General features: G+C 32.6%; 1 protein-coding gene across 11 annotated transcripts in view; it reads left to right on the forward strand.

Annotated features, from left to right (window-relative positions):
- DGKB (diacylglycerol kinase beta) overlaps positions 1-26,928 on the forward strand; it is an 802,099-nt gene that overhangs the window by 361,152 nt on the left and 414,019 nt on the right. For all 11 annotated transcript variants that reach the window (XM_077122452.1, XM_077122491.1, XM_077122515.1 and 8 more), the window contains 3 exons: positions 1,011-1,084; positions 5,614-5,688; positions 25,900-25,985. In XM_077122452.1, coding sequence (XP_076978567.1) covers positions 1,011-1,084; positions 5,614-5,688; positions 25,900-25,985 — 235 coding nt within the window. The remainder of the gene's footprint in view (positions 1-1,010; positions 1,085-5,613; positions 5,689-25,899; positions 25,986-26,928) is intronic.

The raw sequence follows: 26,928 nt of genomic DNA on the forward strand, positions 1-26,928 counted from the left end.
TAACTGGCTCTCTGCTCCCCAAGCATGGAAAGAAAACATCGAGGCAAGATTGTGTAGAGAGAGATTGCCAGGCAGAAAGGGACCTAACATACCCAAAAGGTCTATGTAAGAGTCTTCTACAAAAGTAGGCCTCTATATTTTGATCTCTTTCTTTGCTTGTGATCTTTTTCCGTTTATATTTTTCTTTGTTCTGGCTGGTTCTCAGTATCCTAAAAATTTATCATATATTTTAATCTCATTAGTAGGATAAATGATATTCCCTCTTCTACACCTTCAGCTCTGCTCTTTACCAAGCCAAGCCTACCTCTCTTTACAAAGAATTACTCATATTGGTAGAGGTAATCAGACAAGTATAGTCAAAACACAAGGTTTGAGTTATTAAATGTATGTATATGTATGTATGCATGTACAGGTAAACACAGACACACACAAACACATGCACGCATTTATTTTATACGCAGATCTTGAATTTGCTAATTAGTATTTAGTAAAGTGGAAATAACAAGGGGCCTGTGTATTTGTAAGGATTCTCCAGAGAAAAAGTACCAATAGGATATATATGTAAACATTAAGTGATTTATACTAGGAATTGGCTCACCCAGTGTTGGAAGCTGGCAAGTCCTTATTCCATAGAGCAGGGTGCAAGCTGGAAACTCTAGTAAAAGTGAAGTTAATTTTTCCAAAGGAAATTGTCTAACTGAGGTAGATCAAATTTTTTTTCTGACTGCTGAAATCCATAGTTCTGGCTTTTAGAACTTTCAACTGATTGTATGAGAAGACTTCTCACATTGTTGATGGCAGTCTCTTTTGTTGATTGTAAATTCAACCAGCTGATTATAGATGCAAATCCATCTACTGAAATACCCTCACAGAATCCATCAGGCCAGTGCTTGCTTGGCCAAAAACTAGACACCGTAACTTAGCCAAGTTCACGCATGAAACTTACTGTCAAGCCTGCTTTATATATAATGTACATAATAATTTGTTCATATATCCAACTTTTCTTCTAGATCACTCCTGTTCCTGGTACTCATCCACTTTTAGTTTTTGTGAACCCCAAAAGTGGTGGGAAGCAAGGAGAACGGTATGTTTTTAAAATCATATTTATTTTCTATACAATGCACATATAAAAAGATAAACTGGACTTATGGTATACAATTACTTGGAAACACTCGTGCACACTGCTATTTTTTATGTGAAACAAATGATGCTAAAATCTCTAGAATGTGTTTATATGATTTCTTCTTTTCTAATAGTTGAAAATTTTAATATAATGATAATAAATATCTTAGTTTTTATAGCTCAAATACCTGAATTCTCTCCACCCAACAATCACACACAGTCCTTAACAAAGATTTTTTGCATACAACATGGCTCCCTAAATACCATTGAATGAAAATTGGTTTTCTAAATGGTCAACAAGTTGACAGCAGGAAAATCATAACCTAGTTGCAAGGAGCAGAATTTATATCCAGCTTCTAGGCAAAATATATTATAATGATTTCTGCATGTGTGTTTTGGAGAATATGATGCTGTATCTGCTGAAGTAGTACAGTATATCTAATTTGAATAATAATGAACTACATTACTAAGTGTTTCAATATTCAGGCTTACAGTATAAAATGTCACTTTTGCCTTGAGTTAATGGTTAAATCAAAATACTTAATAAATGTCTGAAAATCACTCCATAAAAACTAAATCTTATGTCCTGCTATAGAAGAAACTTACAAACAAATGTGTTTATACCTGCCTTAATGCTTTCTAGAAGTTGGCTAATTCCAATTGAGAAATAAGCTAACAGTTTTGGGGTTAGCAGACAATAGGATGAAAGCAATCACACATAGAACATGAGAGTAAAACAGAAATTTTCTTTGTGGCTCATCAAATAATGAAGTTAACATTTTTCTATGAATAATGGAAATTTTAAAAAGTAATTCCTTATCCTACCTTTTAACTTTCTTATTTTATTGCAATGAAATAAAGGATTTTCTTCATTTTTTCAATTAACACAATATTTCTGCAGAAAGAATTTGTTTTTTCACTTTTCATCAACATCTAATTTTATTGTTACTATGCTAAATATTATAGAAATATTTAAATAAATAGTGGCATAATAATTTAAATATTCAAAGTATTTTATTATGAGTTGTCTCACTCATAGAGATATAAAATAGTAATTTAATAACAAAGGTAATATTTTTTCTCCTTCATTATTCATAGTCTCCTGGCCATACATATTATGGGTATTTTGGAGAAAAGAAAACTTTTTACAAAGAATCAGATAAGACTTAAATTTATGTTGGAAATTAGAAACAAATGAAATTTAAAGAGAAAAAATATTTTTATCAGAAAAAAAATCCTCTCAAATTAAGATAACATTAATCATGCAGAATGACTCTTAAATGAATGTCTGCCTTCTCATTCTCCCTATTACATATAAATACTTTTCTGTAACTTTTTGAACTATGTATATGGATACACTAAAGTCACATGAAAATTATACTTAATGGGAAGAAGGGAACATAGTTTAAAGCTTCTATATATGCACAACCATTTTTATTTTGTCCTTTATAAATTGGCAGAGACCATTTGAAGTCTAACAAAATGTAAATTTGTTTTGAAAAAGATCTATAAGCCTAGATTTCTTTGAAAAAATGGAGAAATATGGATACTAAAACTACTTCTGATGAGACCTTAGGAGAAAATGATGAATGTGTTATTGGAAACTGGAGAAAAAGTGATCCTTGTTTTAAAGCAGCAGGTAACATGGCAAAATTGAGATCTTACATCAGATGGAAGGTAGTACTTGAAAGTGATGAACTTGGATATTTAGCTGAGGAGATTTCCAAGCAAAGTATGAAAAGTACAACCTGATTTTTCCTTGTAGCTTACAGTAAAATGTTAGAGGAAAGCTGAAAACTGAACTCATTGGCAGAAAGAAAGTACAAATTGATGGTTTGGAAAATTCTGAGTTTCTGGAAAGTGAATCCTTAGAGAATCATGCTCCATCTGAGGGCTTAACTGAATATGGAACCAGTCAACTATTTATTTCAGCAGAAGTCAGGATTGGAAATGCAGTTAAGTTCAATGGAAGACCCTTTTGTTGGATGGTTTATATCCCGTGAACTAAATACAAGGCTGGCAAATTTTGTTGCGTAATTTGTATAAGCAGAACCACTGCCACCCTGGACTAAAAACAACAGAGCAGTGATAAATTGAAGGAAAAAAGCACTTCAAGGACAGAACCATCAGGTCTGGATGGAAGATATCTCCTTAAGCCAAGAGAACAGGCCCGGCCATGTGTGTAGAAGGGGGTGAGGCTGCCACAGCGCTTGGAGAGGATGAACCTTCCTCCTTGTTCAGGATGAGTGCTGCCACCCCGTGCTCTAAAGGGTTACAGCCTCTGTCTTGAGGATTGCAGAGTCTGGCTGCCACCACAATGCCTAGAGGGTGTGGAACACATGCCCCTGGGGATTGTGGAGATCTGTCTGCCACCCCAGGGCTCTGAGAGGATGGAGCCTGTGCTCCGGCATTTGCAGAGAGCCTGGCCACCATCCCCATGCTTGGAGATGGTATAGCTTTCACCCCAGTGATGACGTAGAGTATGGCCACTGAGGAGGCAGTTGGAAGGGAGGGGCTGCCACTCCCTCAGGCCTGGGGTACAAAACTTTGTTCTATAGATGAATCTCAGATCTTGAAATGTAATGAAGTATGCTCTGCTGAGTTTCTGATTTGTTTTGGACCCATGATCCCTGTTTTCCTTACAGTTCTCCCTATGGGAATAAGAATGTTTATCCTATGCCTGCCCCCCCATTATCTATGGGAAGCAGATAGCTTGTTCTTTCGGTTCCATATGTCCACAGATGGAGGAGAGTTGACTACCAGGGCAGCCTTAACCCATAACCACTTTGATTAGACTCTATACTAAGCATTGTTTCTGAAATGACTTTAGGCTTTTGGAATATTATGATGGAATGAATGTATTTTGCATGTAGTTTTGGGGACCCAGAGGGTAGAGTGTGGTAGTTTGAAGTTGTATGTAACCCAGAAAAACATGTTCTTAAATTTAATCTATTATTTTGATTATGAACTCACAATTGTAAGTAGGACCATTTGACGAGGTTACTTCATTTAAGGTATAGTTCAGCCCAATCAGGATGAGTCTTGACCTTATTACTGGAGTCCTTTATAGGTAGAATAAAATTCAGATAGAGGGAAAGAAAGCCACAAGAAGTAAAAAGCTGAAAAGAAACCTGGAACACAAGGAAGAGACTAGGAGCTACCTCCATGTACCTTGCCATGTGCCATAGGAATGAATGTTTACCAGCAGCCAGCCCCAAAACACCACAGTCCTTGGGGGAGAAGGCATAGCCTTGATGATAACTTGATTTGGACATTTTCCCAGCCTCAAAACCATGAGCAGATTAATTCCCTTTGTTTAAGCTGAACCACTTCGTGGTACTTGCCTGAGCAGCCTAGGAAACTAGAATAGTAGTTAAGCAGCAGTATAGAAGGAAGCTGGATAAGCAATAATTTTCCAGGGCAGGTAGAGAGCTTGAATGCCTAAACAAAGGCAATGAGAATGGGATGACCAAGTCTGACAGCCATGCCTCAGAAGGCACAGGATTGTTCACTGATCAGATTCAGGTGTTGAGAATGACTCCAGGATCTTTCCTGAGATGCTACATTATGTAATTAATCAAGATCTAGAATGTGATGAGCACTGTAAGTTTGGGAGTGGAGTGATATAAGCAGTTATTAAAGAGTGGAATTTTGTAGATTTTGTCAGTAAATATAACAAGAATGTGTAAAATATATAGTAATATTCTCACATGTATAACATATGAATTTATTTTAAAAACTAAATATATTCCTTGACTTTTAATATTTTGTATGAGCATTCCAACCCTGTGTGAATATGTGTGTACTTGGAAACATTTGTGTTGCATTTGTTATACAAACCCTGATATCTTTCAGGAAAAAAATGAATGAATTATTAAATATACTGCTGTTGAGTCATTTTAGTAAACTTATGAGCTGACTGATAGAGATTATTGACATGTAATAATTAGGCCTGATAAGGCCATATACTTTATTCAAATACACACATAAAAATTGCACAATCCCATAGGAAATAGATAGTTTTCATCTCTATTTAACTCAGCCCAATAACCTATAACTTCACAAGGATCTATTGAGAGGAGATATTTAAACAATTTAATACTGCTAAATTTTAAAAATCTTTATTTGAAATCTAGTTAGCTAAATAATGCTCAAAAGGGAAACAAAGACTCTTTTAAAAACATATGCATATTTAGAATACAGACCTCCTTATTTCTAATTTATAAGCTATACACTCTTTATAATGGTTAGTTAAGCCCTGTTTTCTAAAACCATAAGCTTTTATTAGGCTTTATTTATATTAATAATATTTTATTATTTATATATAATACTATTTTATTATTATGATTCTACTACTAATATGTAAAATGTATCAAATTCATTCAGTTCTAAGCATCTATATTTTTACAAATTTAAGGTGTGTTACTTATTTAAAAATTATTGGGTACCGCTACATTTTAGTTTCCTTTCTTCCTATTCTCATCTTTATAGAATTTACAGAAAATTTCAGTATCTGCTAAATCCTCGTCAAGTTTACAGTCTTGTTGGAAATGGACCAATGCCAGGGTAAGTCCAAATATAATATCATTACAATTAACTCATTTAATACTGCCTAATTAAATAAACAGCCTGATATATCTATAACTATCTATAACTGGTAGGATTTGAATACAGCAGTTAGGATGGTATATCTAAAAAATGTGAAAATCAACTACATAAGCAAAATCAACACAGATACTATTGTTTGAAATAGTTAATAATCTGTTTTAAGCATATTTTCCTCCCTTATAAACATTGTAATTAATACTATTACCACATACACACACAATAGCCCAGTGATTAAACTTCTAACCCATATGCTTGATGAGCTACATTCTTTTCTTTTGCTTGCTAAATAATAGAATATAACATTGTAAAAGCGTAAAGAGAAAGCTAGTTAACAGAGATTAGAAATCATAAGATCATATTTTAATTTACTATTTATTCAATGAAATGATATCACTCTTATACTTAAAGGCTAATAGGCAGGATGTAGTGAAATTAATTTTTTTTTAACATGGGCTATATCCTGTTAAAGTCACAAATAGTCACTGAAATAAACTGTCATTAATTTGGCCTAGTTAACTATTCCACTAATGTCTTTTCTTTCTACCAACGTGAGAATAAATATTAGGCCAGGTGAGGTAAAGAGAAGCTTTTTAAGTCTTTTGCAAGCTTCTTAAAATCAGTGTGATTTTAAAAAGTGTTCTAGGTACTACTTTTAAACTTCGTAGAAACCAAGGATTAAAATTGTCCATATGTTTAAAACCCAATAAGATTTACATCACTGTGTCCTACGTTAAATAAATTTAAATAAAATATAATGAAATATTACCACTTCTCATGTATACTATATAAATACAAATATAAATACATATTTATCTCTTCTGTTTCTGCCTTGCTGCTTTCCAGGCTAGTTTCTCAATGCTGAGTAGTGATCTAGGGATCACACATAGAGTAGGTTATTTTCATGCCTTTATTGTAGAAAGCAGATTCACCACAGAAATTTAGTTCAGGGCACTTAGTCAAACTCCAGACTCCAGATTAGTGTCCCAACGAGGTTAGTGGCTAGGTGAGCCACTTGCCGAGAATTCTAATCTAGATGAAGCCACACAAAAGTAGAGTCTTGCAGTTCACTTTGAAGCATAGTCAGGATAGATAGTCAGAGAACTGTGATGTTCTCTGGCCCCTTCAAGAGAAAGTAGCTCTTATTGTATGGGATGAAGAACTCAGGCTTTAAAGAAGTTAGCCATTCCGAGATCTCTGGAGGCCCTCTCCGAACTGTGTAAATCTAAGATATGTCTTTATTTGATGGTTAAATGTAGTGCTTATTGGCTTTGCTAATTACATGTTGTAAAACTTAACCTCTGTTTACCTTCATTTTCTTAGTTGTAATGTTAGGAAAATAGTACTTGTCCTATAGGGTGGTTGTGAAGTTAAATGAGATGTCCCTGTGAGGCCTATCAGAAGGTACTTACCATATAGCATGTGCTCAATAAAAGTTATTAGCAATACTATTTGTAGAAATATATAATAAATAATGTGACCATTCATTTTAGTTTCTAGTCTTTAAGAAGGGCTACATTTTACTTCTCTACATATTTTCTTTCCACTGTAGGCATCCTTATCTTCTACTTTATTTTAATATTTTAGAAAATTGAAAGTAATATGTGAATTTGTAAAAATTCCACACTACACTAAATAATTTTTAGAAAAAAATACTTTCCACATGTATTAACACTAGTGCTCCACAGGGGTTCCCACTGGGAATCGTTTGTGTATATCCTGATGGAAATTATTTTCTACAAATATATAATCTAATGTATTCTGATGCACACATACATATATGTTGATAGATAGATAGGTTTTTGTTTGTTTTAAAATGGGCAGGCGCTGGGAAACAAACCCGGGTCTCAGGCATGGCAGGCAAGACCTCTGCCTGCTGAGCCACCGTGGCCCATCCTAGACAGATAGTTTTTAAACATAATTTGAAGTACAATTTTATATTACTCTACAACATGCTTTTTATATTAAAAGCATACATTGAGGGACATATTTAAATTTCAGCATATTTCAATCATCATTATTTTAAGAGCTGAAGAGTATTCCATAGTTCAATTAGGCCATTATTTATGAACGCTTAGGTTATTTGTGTATCTTTCAAAAATGATAGATAAATATCCATTTACTGATTTATCCATGTATTTCTAAAGCATGTTCAAATAATTTCATAAAATTTGTTGCCATAAGTAGAAATGCTTGAATGAGGACATTTTTATTTTTAGTATTGTCAGATTCTGCCAAATTGCTCTCCAAAAAGTTTGTATTGAATTATGTACCAAACTGAATGTAAGTGCTCATAGCACTACAATGTCCTTGAAAATGATCTTCAGTAATGTTTGTTTTTGATCCATATGATAGATGAACATACATTCTTGTCATTTTAATTTGCTTGTCATTGATCAATTATGAAGTTAAACATGGCATCAACTGGATGTTTCAGCTGTAAGAATTAGAATTGGACTCCGGCTAATTATACAAAATGCACTTCATTGGAAAAATATGTGGTTGCTCATGGAATCAAATAAAAAAATAAAGAATTATATTTCAGGGAAATAATAAAAACAGGAGTTATGACAGTTTGAGGGAGCAGAGTAGCAGGAATTAAAGAATGAAGCCCCTAGAACAATTGTTGAAAGGAGCTAATTCCAGTTGCTTTTAGTGTTCTTATTTCTCTGCCAAAAATTCATATGCCAGAGCGAAGCCTGGTATCAGCCCATCTTGCTTCCCATGCCATGCTGTCACTTGTTCTTGAGGGGCTTTCTTGACTGACAGTCCTATCAACCCTGTATTCAAGTGCTTTGTTTCCTCAAAGCCAATTAAGACATAACCCAAGGAAGAAAGAATGAATTTTTGGTAGAAAAAGCACAACAGGTGTCAAACACCATCCATTCGTTGAGCTATCAATATCCCTTCTTTTCAGAAAATAAAATATAAAAAAAATATGCCACTCAACATATTGCTACTATTAAACACACAACTGAAAACATACTCTACCTCTTATAAAAAGTAGACAACCCAAAGTCTCATGTAGTTACTATATCCAGCTTCAAATCCTGTTTCTCTGGACACATCTCAGAGGATGAATATATTTAATGTTTCTCTTTTTGGTTTCAATTTGCAGAAATGTAAGGAGAAAAATACAAATATAGCTGTAAATATGAATATAACTAAATGGTATTTTTAACAATTTGTAGAATGAAATGCAAGCAAAGTCAAATCTTGGTTTTGCAGTTGGTTGAAAATAATAGCTGGAACTTAAAACAGTTCTCCTGCCCAAATTAAGTCATTTGCTGATGCCTCAGCCTGTATCTCATCTGTTATGGAATTTTGACCCTAAGAGTGACCTAAATCTTTATATCTGATGGGTCTGAAACATCAGTTTTTTTTTGTTTGTTTTTTTTTTTTGGCAAATGGCTATATTGAAAGTTTTGATGTTACATGACAATTTTAGTTCTGTTTTATCAAGTTTTTCCAGGTTTCTTCACAGACATTTGATTTTATTACATGTCCTTTCACTCTAGGTAGTGAGTATCCATATTAATTTCTCTTATAGTGATTGTGGGCAGAAGGAGGTTTGCTGCATTCCCTTTTCCTTTCCCACAGTAACTGGCAATAATCCAGGTATTGGTTAATTCATTGGCTTGGATCATAGAATACAGATAGGGAGAAGAGAGCCCTGCTGTGCAATGGTCTCCACAGAATATATAAATAATCATCTGTAACATTGTGCTATTGAGATTTGGGTTATTATTACTATATGTAACTTAGCCCATAGAGACTAAATCACTGATATGAGTAGAAATCCTATCAGCACTCCCTATTCCCATTGTACACACAAACCTCTTTCCTCTTGGTAATCAGAGTCAATTACATGAATCAGCATCATATCTTTTTGCTTGTTTGTCTAGTCATGTAAGGAGCCTCAAAATGTCCAGGTGGCAGTTTTAGTTTCTACTTCAAGTAAACTTTATTATCTCATTTGGCAATGTTCCTCTGCTTAGTGTTAAAATCTCTAAACCAGAAGAGCTCAAAATTAAGGGAATGGGAAGAAAAATTATTGAAAATGAGCATTAAATGCAGCTGTAAGTTTCATTACCTAACTTTACCCTTTGGTCACAGAACTATGTATTCTGAGATGGGTAAAACAGCACAATGAGGTTCAAAGTACAACTTTTGGATGGTATACCACTTACGTGTCCCCTCTGGTTGGGTGACTGAGTCCTGAGAAGGCCGCTTCAGAGTTCTGTTTGATCAACTCCTTCTCCCTGATAAGACATATAGAAAAGCTTTTAAATCCCAAGAAGATCATAACCCTGTGACTTTCTTTTCCACAAAGAAGGAATTCCTGGAAATAAGACAGCAATAAGTCAGGTGCTATGATAATGTATATATCAGCCAAGTTTCTCTAGAGAGACAGAGCCAACAGGATCCATACATATGTGTGTATAGATATACTACCATGAAGTATGAACTTCCAAGGGCAGATCACAGGCTGGAAATTCTAAGAAAAGTGATATTGGTGTTGAATTCAACTGAATTCTGCTAGGGAACCAGACTGGAAATTCCTGAAAAGGTCAATATTGAAGTCTTGATACAGAAAGCTCACCCACATTATGGAGGATGATCTCCTTTACTTAACTGATTGTACATGCTAAACCCACCTACAGAATACCACCATAGTAACAACTAGGCCAGTACTTGACTGATAAAATGGACCCCTTAACCTAACCAAGTTGACACATGAAATTAACCATCACAGTGTATAAGGCGTTCAATAAGTACATTGTTATGCCCATTGGCAAAGACATAATGAGAAGGGAAAGCAAATTCAAATACTAGAACAAGTGTGTAGTTCAGTGAGGGTAAATGGAAGTTTATGGAAAAGTCAAATGAATTTAGGCTGTCCCTTGTTGGCTGGCTGGACCTCTCAAAATATAGCATATAGTCAATGGCTAATTGGTTCCTTGGATCAACTGAGCACTCCAGAGTTAGCCACCATTCTTGTTGAATTCAAATTCATGTTCTTCATCTCTTTCATAACCTCCACTCCTGTCAACATGGATATACGTCTTTCAAACACTCATTGAGAATGATTAAAACAGAATGTTACTGACATTCATTTGGGGCATTTATAGTCCCCACTATGGGTCCTTTCTAAGAAATTCACTTAAATACTTTTTCTTTTTTCTAAAGTTTTCCAGTCTTGTCCCTCCCAAGTCCTTGATGTTTTTAAACATGATTAGCCACTACTGTTGAATTGGTGTCTTTCCTAAACTTGGGACATCTCTCTATTCAGAACAGGTAGACAACAAACTGCATTAATTGAAATAGTACCCACTGATAAAATGACATTCTCTTCTGAGAATTACTTCCAAGTCTTGTTGTACTGCCTCAATAGTACATACACTTCCAGCTGGTCCTGGTATATCATGGAGATGCACTGGTAAACTAGCCTTCAGTTTTTTCATCCTTACAAATTTTGTATGAAGAAATCCTTATGAAGATTAGTATGGGTTGAAAGGAGGAGTCTGTAACCAGAATCAGAATAGCTGAGGATTGGACCCAGACATTTGAGTTTCTTAAGAGCTTCCCGGATGATTATGTGCAGGTAGCATTGAGAACCATGGATTTAGTAGGTCAGTTGTTGTATAACAGCTGCTATAATCTGTACTATTATGCTGATTTGGAAAACAGCTACAATGGCAGTAACTTTCCTATTGAATTTGCAATAATCACTCATCAATTCTTGGACAGCTATCAGTGTTCTGCACTACTGTCTTTGCAAGTTGCCACATATGTTTGCAGCAATAACCTATTTTGATTTTGTGTCACCTGCCAATGATTAAGTCTCCAAGGAGAATATCTCAATTGGCCTAGATTTCATCACCTTCCTACCCAATTGTTTGGATCAGTATAGGGTTATCTTATTTGATAGGCCTCTTAAAACTGTGTTCAGTGGCATGTCTTGCCATCAAATAAGGAAAAGCAACAGATGTTCCAGACAGGCATCTTTTCTCATGTAGACTAAACTGTATTTCTGTAAATTGTGTGTTCTCTTGTTTGCCCATTTTCTTATTTGATTTGTCTTCCTTATGTTATTTTAAGATCCTTTGTATAAACATTAACCTCATCATTTTGTTTGTTCTTTTCTGTGCTTTCCATTTATATATTTAAATTTTTCATATGGCCCCATCTATCAATTCTATGCTGAATCATTTCTAAATTTTATATAAACTCTTAGATTTTATATGAAGTCTTTCCCTAAGACAATATTATAGAAATATTCATGTCTGTCTTATTTTCATATTTGTTTTAATTTTTGGCCTTTAATACTTGAAGACTGTATTTTTCTTAAAGATTTGTTGACATATATTGGATGAGGTAGACTTGAACACCTTTTCCCTTAGATTGATAGCTAGTTGTGCCAACATGAGCTCTTCATTAGTCACATCACTGATGTGAAGTACTTCATCATGTGATAAACTGATATATGCAAAAAAAATGTACATAGGGTATCTTTGTCGTTTACTTTACTTCTTTGATCTTTTTGTTGATTCTTATGGTAGATCCACTGTTTTACATGCCATAATTCCCTAAGTATTCTCTCAAAATTTAGTGAGATTTACTCTCTCCAATGTGTTCGTCAACTTAAAAAATGAGTTTGAATGACATCACTTTAAGTTTCCACTTAATATTTATATCACTATGAAAACATTCTTTTTCTCTCTAATCCCAGGACCGTCACTGAGTCCCAGTGGCAGGTCTGCATTTATTTAGACAGCTGTTCTTCTGTCCCTATCCTGGAGGCAAATGCCCCGGGCAGATGCCCTGAGCGGGGACTCTAGCCAGGCTGTGTGTACTGAAAATTCCTCTTAATCCCATGGCCAACTTGCAAACCTATTCTAACTCCTTCTGTCCCTGTTTCTAGCTGTACTGCCCCTGGTTGCAGGTCTGTTGCGAGAATGTCCTTTCTCGCTGGTGCCCTTTCCGTGTTTTACTTTGTAAATTACTCTATTCCTTAGGGTCTCTCTATTGTCTAATACCCCATGTGATTTATACAGTTTTAGTTTCTGGTTTGTTTCCTGGTTTTCTAATGCTACATAGATTTTCTTTTATCATTTTGTATTTTGTCTGCCACCTTGAACTTGCAGTTAGTCATTCTTTTATTTTCTTTTACTCCATTTTTCCTTATTACCACGCTATATTATCTTCTACTTTTCACATGTATCCTTTCTCTCCTTATTTTTTTCCTTTACTAACACGTGATTTATAAGAGCAGAAGCTCTTCTTGTGTATTGAGGCTATGCTAATCCCTAGTGTGACTTCTCAATTAAAATATCAAAAATCTGGACATTTCCCTTTTTATAGTTGAATGAGTACCTGTTTGTTTCAATTATATATTCTAATAAAAATTCTCTCACTCTGATCCTGACTATTCTGTTTAAACATGTCTGAAACTAGAGTCTGAGTTATAAAAGTTGATTTCTTCATGATGGCACAAATTGTAATATAATTGAATGAATTATTTGGAGATATAATTTACACATAAATATATAATAATTAGTCGAAAAATGAAATATATAATATACATTGCTCTTTGGTTTCCACAGAATGATAAGCTCTTTCAAAATTAAGTTAGCTGTTTACATTTCTAGCTGTTGTACAAAGTACAAATGTTAATGTGACTTATGAAAAGTTAATATTAAGTTTTCTGTATACTAGTGGCATTGTTCACTTCTGACTCTAAGCTTTATGAACATACAAATCATTTAATCTCTTACCTTCTCTAGAAAATTTAGGAAAGAAAAACAAGCATTTATTGAATTGAAATAAAGCATAAGTAAAAGTTTTAATTTATATAAATCATTTTCTAGATTGTTCACCATAATTAGGTATACTGAATATTTGTGAGAAAGGTACTATATAGATATTTGTTTTCAGCTACCTAAACTGAATGCAAAAATATCACATAATTTTTCTGGAGACCCGGGTTCAATTCCCGGTGCCTACCTATGCAAAAAATAAAAAATAAATATATAAAAATTGAAATTAAAAAAAAAATTACATAATTTTTAAAACAAAATTTAAGTGAACCTATGATTAAAATAGTCCAAGTACTTTATGTATTTGCATAGTGAAGCCTTGGAATACATGCTCCCATTAATATAAATGCGTAACTTAGAATAAATAATGATTCAATAAATTTCATTACTTTCTTGATCTAAAATATCATTTATAAAAAAAAATTTCCAGCATATTTATTTAAATAAAATCTCTCTTGAGTCAGGGTTTATAGCATGTTACATATATCTCTTTTTATGTCAGAGTACTGAACAGAATCATCAGAGGGATAAGAAAATGTGCATCAAAATTCAACCCAGCGCTTTCTGGAATTTTTCAATGGGGGTCATGGATTCATTCCTGCTATTGTAGTATCATTTAGCATTTATTCTGGAATTTTAGTGTTTTAAATGTAAGTATTATTAATGGGTACAATATAAAAACTAATGTTTGGTAGAAGTTGTACTCCCACTTTTGTACCATGTTGTCTTCTCTGCTAGTAGGATACATGTCCAATGAGCAGAATTCTCACATCAACATATAATTAATATATCTGAAAGATAACCAGAAAAAAATCCCTCATTACTTGATCCTTTCCATACAGGAGACAAGTAACACCTTCTTTTCAAGAACAGTTTGAAGAGAGTTCAAAGAAAAAATTCAATGGGCATTGAAAAGAATTGCTAAGGATAGTTAACTCCTTCACATCTCACGGAGTATTGGAGAAGTTTTTGATGCTGCCTCTGTTGGCCAGCTGATACACCCATTGTGCCATTCTATTTTGTTGTAGCCTATGCATCACATCTCTCTGTAAGATGCATGGTGTCACAAATGCACAAATCAACAATATTGATAGAGAAAACCTAGGTTTCTCTATTGATTATGAGAAAACCTAGGTTAAGTATATGTGAAATATATCTGAGAAATAGAAAATGAACAGTCCTACTGAGAGCTTGTGGTGAGTAGTTTAAATATTGTACTCCAATGGTTTTCTTTTTTGTTTCATTAAGCATATAGTTTTATATCTATAAACATTTATGATAGTTTGTAAAACATGCATATCAGCTTTTATTTTATAATAAATCTTCTCAGCAGAAATTAATACAAATAATGAAAGTGTATGTTAAATGAAAAAGTAGGTACTGGATTTTTGTCTCTTAAAAAGTGGTGATGATGAATATGTAACTTGTGTCAAGTATTTTTCAAATTTTCCTACTCTAGAAATATTACTGACCTCATGGAAACCAATAAACATAAATATGCTGAAAAAATAACAGTAATTGCTTCAACGTTAATAATAATTACTGCTCTCCTGGAAGCAATGATTTAAACTGCAGAAAGTGTCTTTGCACATCATGTTTTGAAGCATGCTTTTTCATTTAGATCAAATAACTTCTAAATTAAAATTCATTTTCATTTCCAATATTTCCTGCATATGTAAAAAGAAAAAGTGATTATTAATTGTTTAGATCTGTTAGGAGGAGAGCATTTAAAAGATCAAGTAATGCCAGTTTTATATCAGAGTGACCCAAATGTTTTAAATAGAAAATGAGTTTTTTACAATAATGATTTGAGTTATTCAGCTCATGGAATCTGAGCAAAGATTTAGAAGTTCATTTTGAGGCATAAAGAATGGGCATTATTGATAATGCTATCATACACTCAATTAAATAGTTCATTGCTAATGATAAAATTACTTATTTCTGTGTTGATAATGTGAATGCACATTTTAGTGGAGCACATCATTATGGCAAAAATAATTAAAAAAAAAGATCTATAGATCAAATATGTGCTTTGAATTGGCTGTGATATACACAGAAATCATAAATTACATCCAAAGACATGCTAATATTTTGCTAATTAAAATAAAAGCCATAATTGTTAAGTTGTATGCACACACACACACAATACACACACATACTCACAGGAATTATTCTGCTTATTCTATAGTGACCAAAGACCCTTCTGGGAAAAAAAGGAAGGCTCAAGTCTTTGGTTGCCAAAGTAATAAATCTTACAAAATCTTTCTGGACACACCACTCTAGCTGTTCTTTTCTGTAATATGTTCTGCTCTTCCATTTTAAAACTCTACAGCTCAGGAAACCTGACAATTTAAAAGTATAGAAATCCACAACCTGAATTACATCATTGTATAAAAGCTGATATACATATTCAAGAAAGGTTTAACCTTATCAGTATACTCTGAAAATACGGATAATTGAACTAGGAATAGAATACAGTTGAGGAAAATCACATCTAAAACTTTTTAAATAAAATAATTTGGTGTCTCAGAGATTGAGTTTTAATTATGTACATCATTTCCAAAAACATGCCACATATATGTTGATTTAATATCACCTTCCCAAATCTAAATATTTTCATTTATCTCATATTGATGAATCTTCATTTTCTACCATTAGTGGCCTTTATGTCTGTATGCAAGATTTTTGTAATTAATATACCACAGTTTCATTATGGTTCGCGCCCAGCATTGGATCATAGTAAGGAAGTGTACTCAGAAGGAGATGTACCTGAAGCTGATGAAACATAGAATTCAGTGTTGTTCACTACAAGGAACCCCAAGGTCCCAGGATGGATCATAGCAAAATGTTCATATGGCCTTATATTCTTTAGATTTCTAAAAATGAGATATTTTAACTGCAATTAGTTAAGACTCCTGTCTCCTGTCCAACTTGTCATCTATTGCATTTTTCCTCCTGGCTGGTGATATTGGATTGGCCATGACCATTTTGGAGAGATAAGTGGGCATTACATGTTATTGAACTTCATGGGATATATTTATGTGATCAATAGACATTTTTGTATATGGTTGCTATTTCCAAATGTCCTAGTATAGAAACAGCTTGCAGGAATACTTCTGTCAACCACTCACTGTCACTTCATATTAGTATTGTGACCCAAAAGTGCAGGGCCAGGGGTTGAGTAATGATACAAGAGTGAGATACTTGAGGGCAAAGACACTATCTTGCTTTTGAATCTGTGGAATCCAGCTCAGTTCCTAGTACACAGTTAACAAATATCTGAGATAAGTGAATGGACGCAGATGCTATATCATTTATAAAGTCGCTTTTCTAGCTAAATGAATTTTCCATTAGATGTAGCTCTCTTTCTTAGGCATTTATAGCTTTCTTTTGTACTTGATCCTTAGTAAAGAAATTTTTCTTCTCTATAGTAGTCTGTTTTTATTTCTCTTTTTAAAATACCACTCTTTTCATAGTCTAAAATGAATTCACTTTAATGGTATGCTGACTATTATTCATAATAAACATCATTAGGATAACAGTATGTATTTGAATAGATCTACCAAGCAAACCTAAGTACCTAAATCACTTTTGTCACCTTATTTTAGGCATTAATTTCAGACCTAGACCATTAGAGGATCAATGATACCTTCCCACTGACAGCAGTAAGAATGAGTTCGTCCAATTTAACTTCTTTGAAATATATTTGTGTGTGTGTGTGAGAGAGAGAGAGAGAGAAAGAGAGAGAGATTTCTGGTTGAATTAAAATTCTTTATCTTAATTTTTAATTCAGCCTCAATCTTTACTTTAGGATTGTCAGTCTTACTTTTGTACTAGTCATGTACCTTACAAACTTAAATGAAATATTTTAAATGCAATTCAAATATATATATATATATTAGTACACACAATATATACTTATATATTAATCACTTTCAGGAATAGAGAAACATGTAGCATGACCATTAACTTGGGAGCACATCTATAGCAGTAACTATAGTGTGAAAATTAACTTCTTTAAAATGTAGAAAACACATTGAAAATTATAAATATGGTAAAAAAAGTGAAATTACTGCTTTATACTCTTCAGTTACTTGCCCTCAAATACTAAATTATTGGTTCATCTTTTGAAAGACATCCTAAGGGGAGATTATTTTCCATATACTGGAATAAATTTGTATTTTAACAGGAGAGCTATACAAAAATTTTACTATACTTATTGAATCATGAATGGTTTCTATTCAAGGTCAAGATAATTTTATATAGCTGATTATAACTTTGTTTTGTTCGTTCAAAAATGCCATTAGAGAATATTATTATTCTTGTTCACATTCAATTTCACAGAATTATAAGAGCTAGTCAAAAAAGAAAGAAGTACTTAGACCACATTATAGAGCACATTGGTTGCCAACTTCCCCTTTTCTAAATCATTTTACATTAGGAAGAGTAATAAAGATATTTAATGAAGTAACACCAGAGTTTCCCTGGTAGTAAATATTCTTTCATTTCCTGTTTTTCATTCTCTCTTCCTCATTCTCTGTCTCTCTCCATCTCTCTATTTCTCTCTCATTCTCTTTTGAAATACAGACATGAATAAAAGATGTTTATCAGGTTTTCAGAGATAATAGAATTAATATTTAAATGATTGATGACTTGCTGGAAATTGTATTTTTTCTCAAATACTCTGAAAATGCTTCTTATAACAATCCTACTTGTTCATATGGAATATTCCCCTAAAACTGTTTAAATTCATTTCCATTACAGTATCTTCAAAATACTAACCAAATTTATTGAAACAGTCTGCATTCCCAAGTTTACCTATACTTAATAATATATTGGCAAAATAAATAATGTGAGATATGAAATGGGAGAACATTGTTCTTTAAGATGAAATGATGAGGGAAGCACATTATAGTTGATGAGAAATCACTTTGAAGTTGACAGTATCAAGAGCCATGGAAAAAAAACACAAATAAGAAACTATTTTATATTATAGATTAGATAGAGATGGAAACTTTTAGGGAGATAAACACTTTCATACATGGATTTTTCAAAGTGGCTGCAGCAGTAATAATAAGACAATGATACTAAGGTATCCATAGATATAGTCAGAAATTTTAAAATCAGGTGATAGTTATTAAAGATGGGCATTCTCAATTATAATTATGGTTTCAATAACAAGACCTGAAAATATAGAAAGGCAATTATGATAATATTTAAACTTATTACTTGAAGAATAATATATAACTGTGTCCGTGCCATTATGAATATGAATTGAGTTGCCTAATGAGATATAATTATGCTTATGTCTCACTTGTAATGCTTAAATCAGAATGCAGACCTTTCCTAAGGCAAACTCTTAACATAAACTATTTTCCAGACAAGGAGAAGGAAAAGGAAAAGGAGGAATATTGATTGCATATGATTAAGTTATATTTGATCCTTCAACCTTGTGTTTCTTCAATACAAAGGGGTATGAATATGCATAAACGAAATAAATATTCACATGCATTGATAGCCAACAATATTTATGAATCTCACTGTCTTCCTCTAAATATCAAAGGATAATATTTTATAACTTGCAATGTATAATATAATACACTTTTTAATAGCCATACATTTATCTACTTTTAAATGTTCTGACTTCTAAGACAGTACATACAAATTATCTACAAATGGCAGGTGCACTTCTTTCTTTTGGAAGAATAAATATGAGACTGTAATCAAAAGAGTTATCTGTAAATTTAAGAAATCTGGTTGTAAGATTCTTTTCCAGATTAGAAATCAATAGAGTGGTTTTCCATTCTTTCTTAAAAGTTTTCCTAGTGTACTTTTTATTTTTTGTATGCTGCATCGTGGGGGTCACATTTCATTCTTTTTCTCTGTGGTTCTCCTGTTATTGCAGCACTATTTGTTGAATTTATTTTGTGGGGGGAGGTGTATGGGCCTAGAATCAAACCCATGTCTCCCACATGGCAGGCGAGAATTCTACCACTGAACTACCTTTGCCCCTGCCCCCCAGGATACTTATAAAATGTTGTTGCCAGCCACAGATGAAAACTTTCTACTTGTTCTATATGAATTTGACCAGTTTCATTTATTGAAAATGAAAACTGCACTTCTGAAATGTTAGATTAAATTATTTCAATTTTAGTAGTTTTAAGAATCACAGAATTATCACCCATTCTTTGCAAAGGAGTGCTATTATGGCTGTTGAGCAATATGTGATAAGAGGGCATCTTTCACATAGCTACTAAATACATACATTTGAAATAGGATCTCTTCAAATTCATGTATCATGGATAAATAGTAAAATCTCTAGGAGAACCTTTTTTTTTTAGGAGAACCTATATTTATAATGATCACATTGAAAACTCAAGATTAAACCGTTTCATAAATCATTTTGTTTTAATTTCAATGCATTTCTATAACTACAGCATAAATAGAGGATTCATGCATGGTTATTGCATTGCAAAATGTTTATACTTCAAATTCAAGTAAACATTTTGAGGTTGATAGGTAAAAAAGTATAGTACACAGTACTAACATTTCTATACAAGGTCATGTTTCCAGACACCCCATTCTCTCACTCCTCCCTATTGGAGGCATGACGAGATCTTAGGGCCACATGCCTGCTGGTCCTTGAGACTTAATTGACACAAGTCAATGCCCGTATATAGCCTTGTATTTTATTTCCTGCCCAATCTCTTGGACCAACTTGTCCATGATGACAGCTGTGTTTTCCTCTGCACTATCTCCAATAAGGCTCCATATTGTCCACCACCTACATTTCTGATGAACAGTAGGAGAATATCCCTCTCTGTCCAATCCAGATTTACATGCTATAAACGTTCTCTTTCTGACTATTCTTCCAGATCACTGGGATTGGAGGAGATGGTAAGAGGCTAGGGAAATAACACTCCAACACACAACACACATGTACTACGTTTAATGAAAGGAAAAAATAATTAAATTAGTCGTATCCTAAGGATAGTAAAATGTAATTTATATACATTATTTTGTTTATTTCTGGAGGTAGTCTATTGAAGTAGGTGGTGCTAATTCCACTTAAAGACAAGGAAACGGAAACAGAGTGATTAATTTTCCAAGACTACTCTAATATTTGATGAATGAATGAGTGGAGGAAGGAATGACTGAATCCCTAGGGAAAGCTGCATGAACTGAATGGATTAAAAGGTTGAAATAAAGACAGGTCAATTTTTCAATCCATTTAGCAATAAATTTATAGAGAGTAAGCTGATCTGATAGTCACGTGGGGTTTATGTTTAGGGGTAGGAAGCTGCTGAAGAACCAATGCTGACAATTTTTAAAGAAAACAAGAATGAATAACAGATGAAACATCATCATGGAGTAGAAGAACAATGGTGAGTGAAATGGATGGTTAGGCATTCACGAGAAGCAATTAGCTCTTGTGGTAAACTTTACAGCCAAGGGTGGCATGTTTTGAAAAGCTTTCTTAGGTCCCAATGACAATATGTTTGAAAATTTGGAAGAAACAGACAAATTTCTAGAGAAGTATAACTGACAAAACCTGATTTAGGAAAAATTAGCATGAATTTTTCAATTATTATTGAAAGAATTGAAGCAATTACTTGGAACCTTTACACATACTCCTACACAAAACAATTGTCATAAACCAGATAGTTTTATGGGCAAGTGCTATCAGTCTTCATACAATCTCCAAAATTAATTAAATTTTTTTTCAAAACTAATCTGCAGCCTATTTTATGAGCCAGTATAATTTTGATAAAAAATAGACAAAGGTAGTACAAGAAAAATAATAGGCTTATTTTGCTGGTGACTACAGATGCAAAACTTCTAAACAACATATTAACAGATCAAATCCGATTATCTGTATCTATGTTCATAAATAATGGCCAATCTGAGTGTCTGAAAGGATTGTAAAACTAGTTTGATAATGCAGAAATATATAAATGTTTATTCTTGTATAATCAATTAAATGAGAAAAAACATATAACCATCTGAGAAGATACAGAAAAATATTTGACAACGTTCATGATAAAAATTCTTACCATAAAATGAAGTGTTTAATATTTAGAATTTAAGAACGTTCCTATCTGAATTTACAGATTTTTTCCTTGTTGCCTTAATTTTAAATTGGTTCATGAAGTTTACTGTGCAAACACAGGTTTTACAATAATTATATGGATACTTTATTTAAATATGCCTATGGTTAAGCTAACTAAGATATCCACTTTTGGTGGTTCTAAGTGTATTGTCTGTTTACTTAAAATAAAAATATTTAAAAAAAATTGAAAAAAACCCGAATTGTTGGGAACTTTATGAACATAATGAAGGGTGTCAACCAAAGACAAATGAAGAGAGAAAGAAACAGGATAAACACTGTAACAAACATCATCCTAAATGGAGAAATGTGGGAAGTATCCCCTTTAAGTCCAGGATGAAGATATGGGTGGTCTCTATGTGTGTACTTCTATTCAACAATTCATTGGAGTGCCTGCACAGCACAAAAAAGACACGGGAGAGAAGAACCATAAATATAAGTGATAATACTATTGTTATAACTACTAGAGTATGGTGTTTTTAAACAGTTATATCATAGGTTTAAGTAAAATTTAAGCATAGAAACCCAAACAAATACACAAAATATAGAAGGTTGAAATAACAGGAAGTGTATCAGTGCTCATAGGATCGATACTTCAAGTCAAATACAATTATATATACCAACAGCAAACATTGTCATTTTAAAACACATTTAAATAGCAAAACAAAACTATAAAAAACAAAAATAATTCTAACAAAATATGTGAAAGACATGTAAGTAGGAAAAAAAAACTTTATTGAAGGAAACTGAAGGATATGTAAATAAATTGAGTATCCTATATTAACGTAAAATAATATTTATTTAACATCACACAAATACTGTTTCTCAAAAAATTGATCAACAGGTTTAATGTAACTCCAACCAAAATTATGATGACTTTTAGTTTGCTTTTGTTTTTGTTTTGTAGAGTAGATAATTTTAAAATGTATACGGTAAAGGAAATATGGAGTAATAGCTAAGATTTTTCTTCAGAATAAAGAAAAGGAGTGAAGCAAGTTGTATGAGATATAAAGACTTACTCTAAAGATATAGCAGAGCATGGTACTGGTGCAGGTATATATAAATTCATGAATAGAACAGGACACAGAGTCCCAAAGGAAATATACCTATATGTAAATTCTATTTATGATGGAGATTTCATGGTAAAAATATAAATTGTTGAATAAATGGAAAGATGAAAAAAATAGAAAAATGGTACATAACAGATGAAAGAAAGGCAAAACTGGAAGGAAGGAAAGAACAGAGGAAGGAGGGAAGGAGAGAGGAAGGGAGAAAGGGAAAAAGAGAAAAAAATAAATCCTTAGCTCACACCATCACAACTAGAGAAAAAATTGTATGTCAGTAATAAAACTGAAAATTTTGAAGGAGAATTTATGTGAATCCTCTCTTGACTTGTATGAGATGCTTTCCTTACTCAAGACAGGCTATAGTGTGAGCCATTTATGAAAAAATTGATAAATTTGAATACATTAGAATGAAAATATTGTTCATAAAAGATATTAATAAAAGAAAAAAACCTTTCAACATGTAGAATATATTTGCAAAGGATTAAAATCAGGAACCTGTAAAGAATTCTTAATCAAGAAAACAACAGTAACAAAATTAGAAGGTATATGTATGCATTTCACAGAAGAGGAAACATATGAAATCAAATGGTGACAATGCCAAGTGTTAGAGAGAATGGAATAAGTAGAATTTTCCAAACATTGCTAGTGTATGAATGGGTACAACTTCTTTGGGAAGAAATTGGCATTGTCTTGGAAAGTTACGTATTAGAATACCCTATTCAAAAGTAGCCAATGCCCATGAGTACTAGGAAATGTGTTAAAAAATGTAGCACTTTTTGTAAGAGCAAAAACTAACCAATATAAATACCCATTGATAAGGATTAAAAGAAGCATATTCACTTAAAAGAATATTTAAACCAGCAGTAGAAATAAAAGAATTTCACCTAAACATGAAAAGAACTTCAACTATTACACAATGAATCTTAGTAGCAATATAGGGTAGGCAAACAAACAAACAAAAAAGCAGTATGTTGTTTATGGCATGCACATAATAACCCAAAATTCAAGATAATTCTTAACTTTATGAATGATCAAGGGGAATGCTACAGGAGTACATGGAGGTTTATGTAAGTCGCTCGAAATGTTTTAACTCCTCGGGGGGTAATTGGTATACAGTTTTAGATCTCCTTGGTGGGCAACTGGTATACAGTTGTTATACATAACATAAGCAAGCAAGCTGGTAATAGATTGGAGTTAATATTTGAAATATATGAAATATAATAGTTGTATATATATATATATACAACAATTCATGAAATATATGATTTATACAACATAATTCATAAGCAAATTCATGAAAGTTTCATCTTCTAAATATTCATGGATATCATTATCAGATGATGGGATTTCCATTGATTTTTTTATACCTCCTTTTATTTTTATGCATTGTTTGGATTACCTTGACAAAATATATTTTTAAAATAAACCTAATTTAGATGCAAAATATGTAAGGTATTTATAAAATAATAATAATAATAAACAACCCAAAAGTAAAGAGAGGCAAGGCTTGCAAAGATGCAATTAACAGAAAAGATCTCATGTTTTCAAGAACCTATGAAAATATGCTCACTAGTAAAGAGGAATGCGTGATTACAAAAATACACGATGCTGATTTTTTTCCTCATTGATTGAAAAAATAGCATAAAATTGTTTAGATGTAGTATTTTGGGGGATACAAGAAAATAGACAATACATGTTCTACAGCGGGAGCCATTCAAAGGGTAATATGATGGTATAGAACATTTTCCTTCTAGAAAATTAGCCTTAAAAAAGACATAAACATGGTGGGTGCAAGGGCAGTTCAGTGGTAGAAATCCTTGTTCAAGTCCCGGTCTATGTACTTCCCAAAAAACAAACAAACAAGCAAAACGCACAAACAAAAAACAAACAAAAATTCAACAAGTGGTGCTGCAATAATAGGATACTCACATGGAAAAATAATGAAATATGACCCCACCATAGAGCATGCAAAAAAAAAAAAAAAGCAATGCACGTCTGCATTAATGTATTGCATTAATATACATGTTAAGTGCAATGCATTTTTTATAATAGTGAAACACTAGAAATAGGTTAAAATGTCATAAATAGAAATGATTTATCTAGTAATGGAGTTTATCACCTACATAATATGTTCACATATTTTAAATCATGATGTGATATGTGTTGACACAGAAAGATGTTTTAGACATAATTTTAGATAAACTCACAACACAAGTAAATGAACAATATTTAGAACACAGTCCTATTCATGTTAAAAATGCGTTAATAATAATAGTAATAATAATAATATGTGTAAATGTATAGAAAAATGACCTGGATGATTACATTTTATACTATTACCAGTGGTTTTATCAAGGTTAGGGAGAGGTGTGGAGGTATGTTCCAAATATTCCTGTCACATTTGAATTCTTTTATTGCAAGAAAATAGGCATGTATGATTGTATAACTGTCTGCATTACTTGCCTTTTGGATTTTCCCAAGGTAGGTTGCATTCATAACCAGGCTGAGTGCAGTGGCAATTGATGCAGTGGACATTTATTACACCTGACCCAGAAGTCAGGCTTGAGTGATCCTGCGTAGGAAACACTGTTGGCTAGGTCAAGAGACAAGGCGAAGCTTGGCTCCAATTTATAGCTTCTAAATTGGAAAGAAACATGGAAACAGTTGTCTAAATCCCGAGCTACAGCCAGATCAATATTTCCAAGTAAAGAAGAAAGCAGAAAATTTTTAAAGACTTAATATATTAACTGACATAATAGTAACATTTTTATAATTATTTGAAAGAAAAATTTTGGTTGGTAAACTATTCAATGAAAAAATGTGATATCTGCCATTCTGGATTATGCGAAATGTAACTCACATCTGGGAGAAGGTTTTATTGAAAATTATTTTAATGTATTATTATATTTTACCTTAGATTTATAGAAGAATAAAAATTAGTATTTCATTGTAGAATCTAGAATTATAATTACAAAATATGTTCAAATTAAGACTGTAAATTGTTTACTGTCTTATGGAAGTATATCTACCTAAAATGTAATTTTTCAATAAAATCATTGAGCTATTTTATAGTTTTCTTATTTAATTTATTTCATTAGATGGAATGTGTTAAGACTACATAACTGAGAGTCCTAATTTTAAAACATAGATCATAAGCCATAACAAATTTATTTTTTAGGTTAAACTTTTTCCGTGATGTTTCTGACTTCAGAGTATTGGCCTGTGGTGGAGACGGAACTGTGGGTTGGATTTTGGACTGCATAGGTAATAAAGGCTCATAAATAATGTGGGTGGGGTAAAAGTGGTAGCTGCAAATTCTGTGTACTTTCTTTATTTTATTAATAAAATAAAGTGATGTTAAAGTGATATAATTAGACATTTGGCACCTTATGTTCTATTTGCCAGTTTTCTTTATTCTGCCATGTTTCACATTTTTAATTGGCAAATATCCTTACATCATTCATTCCTAATTCATCCTTATAGCACCATCACCATCACCAGAACTCATTTTAATTTATCATGTATTATCTGACAGGCCTTGAGCAGAGACTTTTACCTGAATCATCTTACTTAATCCTTACAACTCTATAACATAGATAAAATTAATGTTCTTATTTTAGAGATAGGGAATCTCAGGCTTGGAGATGTTAAGTAACTAAATCCAAAGTCTTACAGCTGTTAGCTGACAGAACAGTGAATAGAATCCCACTTTTAACCTTATTTTATGTTGTCTCTTTAGTTAAATTTAAATGACTTCATTTAATAAGCAAACAAAACAGATTCAAGACTGGAATAAAAAGGTAGACATGTATAATAAGAATAGCTTCATAAATTCAGAAAAAAAATATTTGGCTTTTCAGAGGTAGCTGGTGGTCAGGACTTCTTACTAGTAAAAGCAGATCATAAATTGTCCTTTATGTGGAGATAAATAAAAAATAAATACTTACATTTGTAGATATCTTTTCTGTTATTGCATTGACCAATTCTTTATTAAGAACAGTCCCCTTCACAAAGTAAAGAATCGATTCAAAAAGTAGTTTATATATAGAGAGAAAATACGAAAACATATATGAATATGTTCCATATATATATATATATATAGAGAGAGAGAGAGAGAGAGAGAGAGAGAGAGAGAGAGAAACAGTCTTTTATTTAGTCACAGCAGATCAGAATGATCTATCTTTTCATATACTCAGATAAATCCAAA

This window comes from Tamandua tetradactyla, chromosome 1 (genome assembly GCF_023851605.1).
Source record: "Tamandua tetradactyla isolate mTamTet1 chromosome 1, mTamTet1.pri, whole genome shotgun sequence".
In the NCBI taxonomy this organism is placed as follows: domain Eukaryota; kingdom Metazoa; phylum Chordata; class Mammalia; order Pilosa; family Myrmecophagidae; genus Tamandua; species Tamandua tetradactyla.